This window comes from Glandiceps talaboti, chromosome 9 (assembly GCF_964340395.1).
Source record: "Glandiceps talaboti chromosome 9, keGlaTala1.1, whole genome shotgun sequence".
Classification (NCBI taxonomy): Eukaryota; Metazoa; Hemichordata; class Enteropneusta; family Spengelidae; genus Glandiceps; species Glandiceps talaboti.
The window spans coordinates 4,247,126-4,261,124 of record NC_135557.1 but is presented as its reverse complement, the minus strand read 5'-3'; the positions used below and the strand labels follow the sequence as shown (position 1 = coordinate 4,261,124).

At 35.5% G+C, this 13,999-nt stretch overlaps 1 protein-coding gene and 1 long non-coding RNA gene across 2 annotated transcripts; one reads left to right on the top strand and one right to left on the bottom strand.

The window, feature by feature from the left end:
- Positions 1–659: 659 nt before the first annotated feature.
- Positions 660–5,828, top strand: LOC144440319 (uncharacterized). The gene is made up of 3 exons (XM_078129677.1): positions 660–857; positions 3,845–3,954; positions 5,064–5,828. The coding sequence occupies exons 2-3, from the start codon at positions 3,891–3,893 to the stop codon at positions 5,354–5,356; spliced, it is 357 nt and encodes a 118-aa protein (XP_077985803.1). The 5' UTR covers positions 660–857; positions 3,845–3,890; the 3' UTR covers positions 5,357–5,828.
- Positions 5,829–8,876: 3,048 nt separating this feature from the next.
- On the bottom strand, positions 8,877–12,569 carry LOC144440330 (uncharacterized). Its single transcript, XR_013481189.1, has 3 exons — positions 12,317–12,569; positions 11,392–11,455; positions 8,877–9,466 (listed from the first exon to the last, which is right to left on the bottom strand). It is a non-coding gene; the product is annotated as an uncharacterized LOC144440330 (long non-coding RNA).
- Between the last annotated feature and the right edge of the window lie 1,430 nt (positions 12,570–13,999).

The following is a 13,999-nucleotide window of genomic DNA, read 5'->3' as shown; positions in this document are numbered from 1 at the left end:
GAGTTAGGTAGATCTTTCATTTTATTTTGTTATATTTTTTCATCATATTGTGAGTGTCTAGATCAGGAAGTTGTGTTTTCTGCTGTTTTCCAAATGGTATCTGTGTTGTTTATTTCTTCCTACCAGATGTACAGCCATTACAGATTTGACAGTTTTATATTGTCTTTTTAAGTTGATGTCAGTTTCCGCATCCGAAATAAACATGACAAATAAAACAACACTTAGACCAATATTTGTCAGTCAAGTTATACTCGGAATAAATCATAAAAAAATTATAAAAAAATACATGCTTGATGTCTTTGTGTATTTATAGTGTATACATTAATTGTAGAAGTTAGACATTTCTTGGAAACTAGTATTATATTTTATTTCCAGAATGACCAATCGTCTGTACACGTGTCACACTGATACTTACGATGATGTAGATAGTAATACATCGTACTGTCATTCGGGTCTTCGAGTTATTTCGGAATAGCTATATCTATAAGCCCTAAGGCACACTGTAGTGAGTTCAATTACCTTGCATCTCTTTTAGCTATTCTCGTGTCAAAGTTCAATCTTTCTGCTTTGTTAACCAATGATCACGACAGACATGTACACACACTACAACCATTGAGTATATGTTGTTATATTGTGGCGTTGCTATGGGGACATGGCTTACTGAAAGGCCGCCATTTTACAGGTACGAATTGGGTTATTCAAATACAAATTCTCACTGAGTGTATATTCAACTGTAATGGTCACAGTCTGTGTTCAGTGATTTGAGTTTGGAGCTAATTTGGAAATATTTGGTTTAAATTTGTGTCGTCTAACTGCCGAGGGAGAGTTGGTGAAGTAATTAACGGCAGATATATCAGGTGGGTTTAAGTCATCAGAGCGTACAGGTCGTCGACGATTACACGGTACTCGTACCAGCCTACCGTATACCATGACCTCCACTATTAATGCGTTTAACGGCGTGAGATTTCCGAGTCTGATACCGTTCAACCTATCAAACAACAATTTTAGTTTTGTTTTGATTATCCAGGTTTCTCATTTTTCTGCAGTTTTCATGGCTATGATCATGATCGAACAAAGTACTCAGGAGATATATCTCCATATCATTGGCCGTGTCCAAAACAGGTCCTCCTGTATATTGTTATTTTGTCTTGCTACTATATATAAATAGTATAATTCCAAATATTTTAAAAGTATCCCGGAGACAATATTTCAAATGTTAGTGGAGGCGCAGTTTGTATCAGGGAAGTGTCACAAAACGCCTCCCTGCCTGTATATAGTTTTTATGTCATTAGTGTCGCCGCTGCCATGTTTGACGGCTCGTCGTAAATTATCACGTAGTCATAAATAAGTCATATGAAAACCAAAACAATGTGAATACTAGCAAGCATTGATATTTTATAAACGCGTTTATAGTCTGTCTGAAAATGTCATAAAGAAGTCAAATAAAAATTATGCTGTTAAATACAACTTGACAAATTTCGTTATTTAGGCCTACCCAATGATATGTTTTCACTAACAGACGAGTATTTCTCCTTTACATACAGCGCACGTTTGTGGACAGCTAAAAGACAAAGTCACATGACAGCTAGAGGCCGAGATTTGTATAGAACAATGTATTTATCGGATCGTCATTAATTATAAACGAAGACTATACTTAACTAATTATTCCTTAGAGAGAGAGAGATAGTGTTTACAGCTTTTCACGCTGCATAATTCTCATTGTATTAGACATGAAAGTGTTACGGCACGTGGTTACGGCAAAATAATTCTATAGTTTGCATTGCAAGATATGGTGATACTATAGTCTGGCATTAGTTTGACCCCTGCAGCCCGAGAAGGCGGTCCTTTCTAAATTCGAGATTTAACTGTCTGCCTGTTATTCCACCCAACATTGTTGCATTTACTTTGTTTGAGTTACCTTTAGGGGATCCGCACTCATAAAAGACTTTAAATGTAAGAATTACTCTTAAAATGTGTATAGCCAGAGGATAAAATATGGCAATAGCTAACAGTCTGATTAGTAAGAGTGATGCCGACCCACGACGTCTTGTTTCAGGTTATCTGACCTCTATTGTAGCTTGTTTACGGCACTGTCAAGATACATCGCCAGCTTGTCGTACGTCGTCCTAGCCTTTGGAGGATGTAGAGGCTATTAAACTATGTATGTCGACAGCACGGTAAACAGAATAACAGAATGTATTCGAGTAGTGATCCTCAAGGGCCATTTTTTAAAGAAGTTTACAACCATAAGTCTTTCTCCGTTGAATTCAGTATAAAACTGTCATAACCATTCACTCAGCTCACTGTCTTGGTGTATTATGTAAAAACCATGGACGTGAATATGGAGAAGGTTCTCCCTGGTAAAAACATAGTAAATTAAATGCATGCCTACGACCTGTACAAAGAAGTATATACTTATTATACAATATAAAAGTTGATGACTCGGGAGTCACCCTTCTCTGATCTGTACAGGGTTCTGATCCCCACACAGGGTGACGTTTACGAGTATTGAACGCATGTAAGTAATACGTGCATAGCATGTCAATGGTATCGATTACCAGTGTATAACAATATCATTCTGTTTACTCAATTGTTCCTTTAACAAGTAACGTGAAGAGTCTGTTGTTAGTACATATTGTGTGTAAGCTTAAACAAATAACACTTGGCGTTCATGGTGAGTGGCTTCTTTCATAAAAGTTGTCCCAAATACCATTCCTATAATTATGCTGTACTATAAAACGTATACATCTATAAGTCTAGCAATTGCACTGAGTCAGTGCTTCTGTGTGTATCCTGAATTACTTTCCGATTCAAATTCAAATCGAGTGTAAAACAGTTTCTGTTGGTACCTTTAAGTTGTAAATTATTTGCGATTGCAAACTCTGATGAAGGGTGGTATTTCAGGGATGGGATAGTGATGGTAGCCACATTTTGGAACAATTAAATCAGATACTAAGATCAGGGATTATCCCTAAAAATCCATAAGTCATTCACCAGTTTCCCTAAATCCCGAGGATACAACTTTCCGAAATGGCAGCATCCATCGAAGGGAAGTATTGTGTTAGTTTTCACTGGAAAACGGCATTCAGTTTTAGATTTGATATCTTAAAAGTATCCTATCCAATGTTAAAATACATGGAGAGTATTAATTGACAAAAATCATTACAAGGTCCAAAACTATTTCGAATTACAATAAAACAATTTTTTAAATGTTGTAACTATACTGGAGTGTACATGGTCATTGCATGTGCATAGTACACGTAGTACTAGTAGAATGTACTTGTTGATACTGTTTTCATATTTGACCGATATCTTAAATGAAAACGAAATATCACCAAGGACATTCCTACTAGAAATACTGCTACTATACATAAACATATTCTCCGATACCTGAGTACATGTTGACCTACATTTAAAAAAAAAAAGAATTTGTCTTTCTTCAAAATAAAAGTCTGACTCCACCTAGCAATGATGTTTGTCGTGGGCACTCTCTATGTATTTAGATATTGGCTAGGACTCGTTTAAGTCATGAAATCTAAACCTGAATGCTATTTTCAAAATAAAACGAACACTCACTAGCAAAGGACTTCCCTTCGATTGCGCCCCCACACGATGAATCAGAGAAAACTGGTACGTGACCTGTGGGTTTTTTAGGAGATGATTCCTGGTCTTAGTATTTGATTTAATTGTTTCAATATTTGACATCCTTCTCTATCCTACCTCTGACCGTGCTCTGATTCAAATTCAGATTCATATTCAAATTATAGTTTGCGATTGCAATTATTTGCTGATCAATTGACCACATCTCAATGTCAATCTGACACCGTGTTCTTTTTCTCTTTAGTGTCAAAATACATATCTTTAGTGCCAAAATTACATAAACTTGAAAGATGTTCGGAGATACAACAAGCTACTATCCACTCATGTCCAACGTACCTGTAGATGCCCCAATAGGTAAGTTAACTACGACCATACTGTACATGTGAATGTGTACTTTGATTCTAAACTTTAAAAAATAAAAATCTTTCACCGAAATGTCGTTGGCGCCAAAATAAATCAAAGAGGCAATGGGTTCACTTTGGTATTAGATTGTCAGATTTATTTATCTCTAGTTATTAGCTGTCACTCTCACTTTTAAAGTTTCTAATTGTTTTCCTGGAATAATTTACAATTCAATTAAATGAATACGTCAACTCTGACAGTTGTTGTGTGACGATGTAGTAGTATACAGTCTAAGGGGGTTTATTCACCAAAGATAAAGTAGATGTAAAGAATGATGAAATAAACGTCTTCAGCCAAAATACAAATGTTTACTGTCGACCTAGAGACAACGTAGTCGTAACTTTCACTGTTTCTGCCAAATACATTTTAAACCCTTGATGGCTAGAGTTCAGATCGTCTGACTAGTGATCGAGTTGAATTTATGGCGGGAAAGGAGATGACGAAGAGGAACTATTTGGGTTGAATTTAGGTCATAGCCTTTAAATTTGTGGATATAATCAAGACATCATCCGATTTTCCTCTACTATGTACTCAAGAACTTCTCCACCCACCCCACACCCACATCCACCCCAACCCTACCCCCACATCCACGGGAAAATATATTTCAAATTACCAGTGAGTCCAATAACACGGTTTTAATATTTCCACATTTCCAAAGGGAAAACTATGAGGGATGGGTGACATTTTTTTTCTTTTTTCTTTTTTTTAGGGGGGGGGGGGTTAAACAAAGTATGGGAGAGCGGAGTGTGTTTTTGTGGTGTGTGTTTTGTTTTGTTTTGTTTTTTGTTGGAGGGGGGGGGGGCAAAAGTATATGGGGCATGAGAATACAGGGGCCGGGGACTCATGAACAGGTATTGTCAACGAGTCTTGATCACTCTACATTTAATGGTTCATTAGTATTCGATCGCATGGAAGTATAACCCCACGCTACCCCACACGGTGTGGTGTTATACAATTCGTGAATATTAAGAAACACATATTGTAATATATCCTATCCTCTGTTTTCATGTTTGTTGTCAGTGGATATAATATCGGTATTTTAATTCTTTTTCATTTAATAGGAGTTTTAAGTGATCAGGAACTGTTTAAGATTGCTTTGCAAATTGGCGGCAACTGGCAGGCGTTGGCAAGGGAACTGATGATGACGCCAGCTGAGATACGACGAATTGAACGTACACACTTACCAGACGAACACGGATTTGCCATGCTGCTAGACTGGAGGTATAAATGTGTCAAGTTGATACGTGTCCATGACAGCGTCATTGAATTGGCCAATGCATTGGAAACCTACGGTAGACGTGACTTGTCTTACAACGTGCTCATGAAGTATCAAAGTGACAACTTCTGCGCGTAAAACTCAAAATAGGGTTGCCATAGTAATGATTAATTTGTCAAACTATTGATGTAAATGATTGCAGTAATTTTACAATTCGACATGTACATTTTTTTCTGCGTATCGATTTTTTACAAAGTTATTGTACGTAATCCATGGCAATGGCATTTTGTCATTTTAGCGCACGGTAGAATCTTATGTTTAATCCATGACGTCATCAAATCTGGGATACAAGCTCTATGACGTATTCACATCTAGCATACGTCAGAGTTCGTTAAATATATAGTTTCTAGACACGAGTACTAATATTTGTGGTGTCATTTGTTAACACTCCAATTTACATGAATTTTTTTCTATAGTAGCATCGTGTTTATAATTATTAATATGACGTCATCGTCACATACCATTTAAAATTATTTTAATTGTGTTTGTTTGTTTGTTGTTGTTGTTGTAACATTGTTGCCATGGCGTTTAATTTCGAATACCCCTATGAGGACCACATTGGAAATAAGTGTTTTTAAAAATACTTTTATGTGTTATCCTCGGTGATTTTTTATCCTTGTATTTTAATATGTACTTGTATAAATTTTTACCCAAATAAAATCAATCAATCAATCAATCAATCAATCAATCAATCAATCAATCAATCAATCAATCAATCAATCAATCAATCAATACCAACAAATAAATGTATTGAAAACGACAGGTGAAATCATGTAACAATTAAAATCAATAGATAATTAAAACAGCTTCTAAATTTAAACTCAGCATATGCCAATCAAACGTGTAGAACTGTCAATCAAACACGTAGAACTGTCAATCAAACACGTAGAATTGTCAATCAAACACGTAGAACTGTCAATCAAACATGTAGAACTGTCAATCAAACATATAGAACTGTCAATCAAACATGTAGAACTGTCAATCAAACATGTAGAACTGTCAATCAAACATGTAGAACTGTCAATCAAACATGTAGAACTGTCAATCAAACACGTAGAACTGTCAATCAAACACGTAGAACTGTCAATCAAACACGTAGAACTGTCAATCAAACATGTAGAACTGTCAATCAAACATGTAGAACTGTCAATCAAACACATAGAACTGTCAATCAAACACGTATAACTGTCAATCAAACACGTAGAACTGTCAATCAAACATGTAGAACTGTCAATCAAACATGTAGAACTGTCAATCAAACATGTAGAACTGTCAATCAAACATGTAGAACTGTCAATCAAACATGTAGAACTGTCAAACATGTAGAACTGTCAATCAAACGTGTAGAACTGTCAATCAAACATGTAGAACTGTCAATCAAACATGTAGAACTGTCAATCAAACATGTAGAACTGTCAATCAAACATGTAGAACTGTCAATCAAACATGTAGAACTGTCAAACATGTAGAACTGTCAATCAAACGTGTAGAACTGTCAATCAAACATGTAGAACTGTCAATCAAACATGTAGAACTGTCAATCAAACACGTAGAACTGTCAATCAAACACGTAGAACTGTCAATCAAACATGTAGAACTGTCAATCAAACATGTAGAACTGTCAATCAAACACGTAGAACTGTCAATCAAACATGTAGAACTGTCAATCAAACATGTAGAACTGTCAATCAAACACGTAGAACTGTCAATCAAACATGTAGAACTGTCAATCAAACATGTAGAACTGTCAATCAAACATGTAGAACTGTCAAACATGTAGAACTGTCAATCAAATGTGTAGAACTGTCAATCAAACATGTAGAACTGTCAATCAAACATGTAGAACTGTCAATCAAACATGTAGAACTGTCAATCAAACATGTAGAACTGTCAGTCAAACATGTAGAACTGTCAAACATGTAGAACTGTCAATCAAATGTGTAGAACTGTCAATCAAACATGTAGAACTGTCAATCAAACATGTAGAACTGTCAATCAAACATGTAGAACTGTCAATCAAATGTGTAGAACTGTCAATCAAACATGTAGAACTGTCAATCAAACACGTAGAACTGTCAGTCAAACATGTAGAACTGTCAAACATGTAGAACTGTCAGTCAAACATGTAGAACTGTCAATCAAACATGTAGAACTGTCAATCAAACATGTAGAACTGTCAATCAAACACATAGAACTGTCAATCAAACATGTAGAACTGTCAGTCAAACATGTAGAACTGTCAGTCAAACATGTAGAACTGTCAGTCAAACATGTAGAACTGTCAATCAAACATGTAGAACTGTCAGTCAAACATGTAGAACTGTCAAACACGTAGAACTGTCAATCAAATGTGTAGAACTGTCAATCAATCGTGTAGAACTGTCAACCACACTTAACAGCCAATCAATCAATAGCTTTCAATATGTTTTGTATGTGTTTTTGTGTTTATGTATGTATGTATGTATGTATGTATGTATGTATGTATGTATGTATGTATGTATGTATGTATGTATGTATGTATGTATGTATGTATGTATGTGTGTGTGTGTGTGTGTGTATGTATGTATGTATGTATGTATGTATGTATGTATGTATGTATGTATGTATGTATGTATGTATGTATGTATGTATGTATGTATGTATGTATGTATGTATGTATGTATGTATGTATGAATGTATGTATGTACGTAACATACGTGTGTGTGTATGTATGTATGTATGTATGTATGTATATATGTGTATGTATGTATGTATGTATGTACGTACGTACGTACGTACGTACGTACGTACGTACGTACGTGTGTGTGTGTATGTGTGTGTTTATGTGTGTGTATGTGTGTGTGTATGTATGTGTGTGTGTGTATGTAGCGTTTCACCTCTAGTTTACATAGTCACCTTGACTACCTTCATTCACTCTAGATCTATTATATATCATTAAAACAGCATACTATAAACACCTGAATTGTACAGTTGCTATGGTAACTGGGTTGACAACACAACATTATTTTCATGATTTTCTTTGCATTAATCAATTTTTTAATCACTAAGTTGATAGTGTCAATATAATTTAACATTTCAAGATTTTGTACAATACATGGCTATATAAAGTATTCTTGTAAGCAAGGGAGTTAGGTTTCGCCTGGAGTTAGTCGCAAAGAGGTACATGGTTTAACGACAATGATGTATGTGTTGTACCGTTACCATAAAAAGGTATATTTTTACGACGATGCTAGTGAGTGACTCGACATAAGGTCAAACTGTACAACTGTAAAGGTCTGATATATGTAAGTATATGTGTATATATTACACAAAATAGAGAAGTTTTGAGCTCAAGTATTTTCTTGTAATTTCTATGAATTGGGACTGAAGCGGTAAATATGAGAGAAAATGTCTTCTTTTTTGTATGAATACAAGTATGCACTATCAGAGTGGTTTTTTTAAGGTACTCAGGTAGATTTTAGATTTAGTTGTCAATGTTTTGCTTATCTTAAAATTGTCGCTTGACTAGTGAGAAAAGACATATCATGAATACTTGTATATTTACAAATTGATAGTATTTCACATATAAACAGTGCTTATAATATAAAGTAATAAAAAAACTAAACTTCAAAACTTTGTATTTTCGTCTGTCATTCTGAGCCAAGAATTTCGATTATTGTAAATTGTAAGATATGACGGGATGGTTAAACAAGAAGAATATGTAGAATGGTCATCGCACAGTGTTGTCTTCCATTCCCTGGTTAAACAAGAAGAGTAATTAGAATGGCCATCGCACAGAGTTGTCTTCCATTCCCTGGTTAAACAAGAAGAAGAATAGTAGAATGGCCATCGCATAGAGTTGTCTTCCATTCTCTGGTTAAACAAGAAGAATTAGAATGGCCATCGCACAGAGTTGTCTTCCATTCTCTGGTTAAACAAGAAGAATTAGAATGGCCATCGCACAGGGTTGTCTTCCATTCCCTGGTTAAACAACAAGAAGAATTAGAATGGCCATCGCACAGGGTTGTCTTCCATTCCCTGGTTAAACAACAAGAAGAATTAGAATGGCCATCGCACAGAGTTGTCTTCCATTCCCTGGTTAAACAAGAAGAATATGTAGAATGGTCATCGCACAGAGTTGTCTTCCATTCCCTGGTAAAACAAGAAGAGTAATTATAATGGCCATCGCACAGAGTTGTATTCCATTCCCTGTTAAACAAGAAGAAGAATTAGAATGGCCATCGCACAGAGTTGTCTTCCATTCAATCCGTGACATCAAGTGGCCAAGTGATATACCGATTTGATTTGTCATATTCAAAATCAATTTTTGCCAAAATTATCAATTTTATGTGTCGAAGATGACATTCGCTCATTAAAGATTCACCATATATTAGTAACAAATATTTAAACTCAAAATCGCTAACTTTAAAATCAAAGCCAATAGAGGTACACAAACTGGCCATCCAATATTTCATTTAAAAATCACAATTTGGTTAGTACGATTCGTACAACCTAATGTGACTTGTGTAAATGCAGATTCAAATTTGGTCAATAGGTTTTTCGGTATCACGTGTCCCGATATTACTTTGAGCGGCAAGAGCACCAAACTCAAAGGAGGCGGCGTGGTTTATATTTTAGCGCTAAATTTCTCTCCGAGTGCTCTGTATATACAGTTTGCATCACATAGGCACCTAACTGATCCTAACTTGTACAAATCACACTTTGTTAGAATTGGGTAAGTAGGTTTTTGGCATCACGTGACCAAATTAACCACACTCAACGGTGACCGCGCGTCTTATGTTTTTCATCTATCTATATTGTTTTTGTTACCGGCACGTTTTGTCGGTAAATACTAGTATATCTCTATGAGTGTTCTCGTTGTATACAATGTAACAGTTTTCATCACATTTGCGCCTAACAGATCTTAACTTGTAACAAATCACAATTTAGTTGATTAAAGTTCGATTTGTACATTTGAATTTATACTGCGAGTTCTGTATGATTAACCATGACATTGGAATCGCTTCAGCTCGATAAAGATTATATCCAGACACAGGTAAATGATGGGGAGAGCTACAAAATTATCAGTGCTCAAAGTTCAAAATGCTAACCATGGGCACTAGGTCTTTCATATTAAAGAGCAAAGCTCTTTGCCAATGACATTGAGAAGCTTTCAAAAGGGGCATGGCGTTGACAACACAATCACCACTTTAACCCAATACAAAACATCCATATTATTGTAATTTTAACCAATCACATATCTCTTTCAAAATCACATGATCCACTATAGATTATTCCCTAGCTTAGGCTGGGGTCAGAATTTACGGCAAAGGTGGGGGGGGGGGGGGCGCTGTGGAGAAATTATTTTGGTAAAAAAAAATACGCAGCCCCATCGCGCTCTTATAAAGAGTTTTCGTAGCCCCCCCTTCCGACTGCACATATTTTTATGTGTAATTATACACCCCTTCCCCACCCACTTAGCTCCACTTCAGAGATGTACAGTATGGTACACTACATTACACACTGTAATTGGCAATCAACTTCAGAGTCCATACATAACATGATATGCGGAGAGATTTCTTTACAATTCAATAGATGTGGGTTTTGCGAAAATAGTCTCACATTGGGCTGTAACATGTACTTGGAAATACTTAAAGCTTGAGTTTTCTCTTTTAATCTTATAATTAATTCTGGGCGGAAATAGCATCTCCCATGATAGCTAGTGGGGAGGGTGTAGGAGGGGATGTCCCCTCCCATGGTAAGCAGTCGAGAACTTATTATGTGATTCCTTCCAAGACCCCATTTTAGACCAAACACAAAATCTAAAATAATGTAAAGTGTACCCCATTTTAGACTCCTTATCTCTAAAACTACAGTATCCAGGTTAGACCAAAGGACGAAACCCCCACCCCAAAGGGCACATATACGTATACCCAATAAGCGGGACTCGTACCCTGGGGGTAAATGAAGTGAACAATTTAACAAAGTAGGTATCAGGCTTCTTCAATCCCGACTTGAAAGACCTGGACTGAACTGCAAATGCATACATCTTGATAAAAACAAAAGAAGTCATATGTCCTGCCACTGGTGGAGTACTGTAACTGGATATACATGTAGTAATGTATTTACTTCACCTTTTCATAAAACAACACATACGCTGTGGATGACATCACTCGAGATAAAGACATACGATCAACTCTGAAATCAAAACAACACACAATCATTAAATAACTTGCTTGTCAATTTGAAAGAATTGAAAGAAACTATACACACCAGATAAAACTATACACATCAGATATTCATAGTCCTAGAAAACATATGTATTTCAATAATATAAATATGTATTTCAATAATATAAATATGTATTTCAGAAAACAAAATATGCATTTAAATAATTAAATTTGTATTTAAATAATGTAAATATGTATTTCAATAATGTAAATATGTATTTCAATAATATAAATATGTATTTCAATAATGTAAATATTTATTTCAATAATGAGTGAGTATTTTAATTCATAATCATAACAATAAAATGTACTGCTTAGAATTCCATGTTTGTAAAAAAAAATTGTACATTGTATATGCACGTTTATACATTTTATTTACACAAATGACATGAACAATGTAAATATGCTACAATTTGGGCAATAGAATTTCATACGTGTGCATGAGAAAATTAGCAAGACCACGTCGGACGCCATATTGGCATTCAGCATAGTGGAATACGTTAGTTTTTATAATACCTTATCGTTATCCTAAACATTGCGTATTTATAAACTGTTTTCGACTTCTTGATGTTTGGGATTTTTCGTTCTGTTTGTTTTTAGTTTCAACCCCAAGACGAAAAAAGCAGTCATTCAAAACTAACGTTACAATAATTGCAGCTACATCGTGTATGTGGGCACATGGATTCGACAAATGTAAAATATTCCTAAATGACGACATTGCGAACTGATTTGTTTTAAACACATCGTTACGTCTACCAACTACCTCGTGTCTTTGCAAGTACAAGACGAGATTTTAAACTAAAACGTACGATGATTTGAAATAACTTACACTAGCAGGGTACACTCACTGGTGTCAGCATCGGGACATCCATCCATGAGTCTTCACAGTCTGGTAGTGATAAATTGACCCCATCAAAGAGACAGGGCCCGGGGAGTAGTGACTAAAATATGAATTATGATCCCAACTGCGTTGCTTACAATGATAATTTAACACATGATACTACGCACTGCATTGTATAGTGGATACTTTATACATGAGTACTACGATATACTTGTACGGCGACCTAGCTAGCTCGCTGACGAGCTGACAGCTCGCTAAAGGCAAAATTGTAAATAGCGCCCTCTTGCAGCCAAGATTAACACAAGTTTTAGTGCATAGTCTAGTGCAGCTATGGTCCAGAGATGGCATGTTGGAAAGGGAAAAAAAGCGAAAAAGGAAAAATGAGAAAACGAGAAAACATAATGTCAATTTGGAGAGTGTACTTAATTCTTTCTGATATGGATAGAGAAAGTGTAATCAAGGAAAACCAGCACAGAATCAATGGTATTTTCCTTCAATACATATGAATCTTCGACTAAATTTGAAGTGAATATAGTCAATGAATTCTTAAAATTGTTCAATAAACCACGATTTAAAGCATTTAACAGTTTTTGATAATTATTTACCTTTTCTGGAAAATTTAGAAAGGATTATAATGATGGTCGCGAATAGCTACATACATATCAAATTATGTTTATTTCCGAAATACATTAAATTATTATGTACAGGTACAGTATTATTGGGTTTACACTGTATCTAGCAGGAAATATATCAAATTGCATTTGAACATGTTATCCACATCACAAGGCAGATATAGTGTATTAGTTGTTATAATGCTTGCATCTTTTTCTCCAGATATTACTAGAACCAATTATTGAACTAATGCTGCAGTATTTTGCAATACAATTAGCGTTACTCTTATTAAAACCTACTTTCATAAGGCCACTTACAAATCTGTAGTGAACATTGCCAAGGCTTCCTATAGTATTAATACGACAACTTCAGTACGAAACCCGTAGTTATTTATTTCCAGTGATAGTGGGAAGTATTTCCCAAACTTAGTGTCATAGCATTTCGAAATATGTGCATCGTATGGAATGGCAATTTCTATCAACCAAGTCTTTTTGCATTGTTTGTTGATGACAACAATGTCCGGACGTGTGTGTTGGTGCTGGAATGTTTCATTGTTAGAATCAAACAGCGTGGGTTTTATCAGAATGTCTGTGTATGTCTCATAATCAGCATTACTATCTTGGATTTTCTTGTAGATGATATTAACTATCCGATTATGTCTTTGTTGATACAGCTTCTGGAATTGTGTGCAACCATTGAGTATATGGGATGCTGTTTCAGATGGATGTCGACATATTTTGCATGATTTTGTATATGTAGTTGGGTAGTACAGGGACATGAGGCTTTCACACTGGAGTAGTTGTAACCGTCCATACATACATACATACATACATACATACATACATACATACATACATACATACATACATACATACATACATACATACATACATACATGTAGACTCAGGCAGACAGACAGACAGACAGACAGACAGACAGACAGACAGAGACAGACAGACAGACAGACAGACAGACAGACAGACAGACAGACAGACAGACAAACAGACGGGCATAGACACAAACATACACACAGGGTTTAAGTACTGATATATAATGTTT

Bases quoted from the DNA above. Each gene is read 5' to 3' on its own strand.
- LOC144440319 (XM_078129677.1), top strand. From the start codon at position 3,891: ATGTTCGGAGATACAACAAGCTACTATCCACTCATGTCCAACGTACCT. The intron at 3,955-5,063 runs GTAAGTTAACTA...TTCATTTAATAG, and splicing joins ACCTGTAGATGCCCCAATAG to GAGTTTTAAGTGATCAGGAA.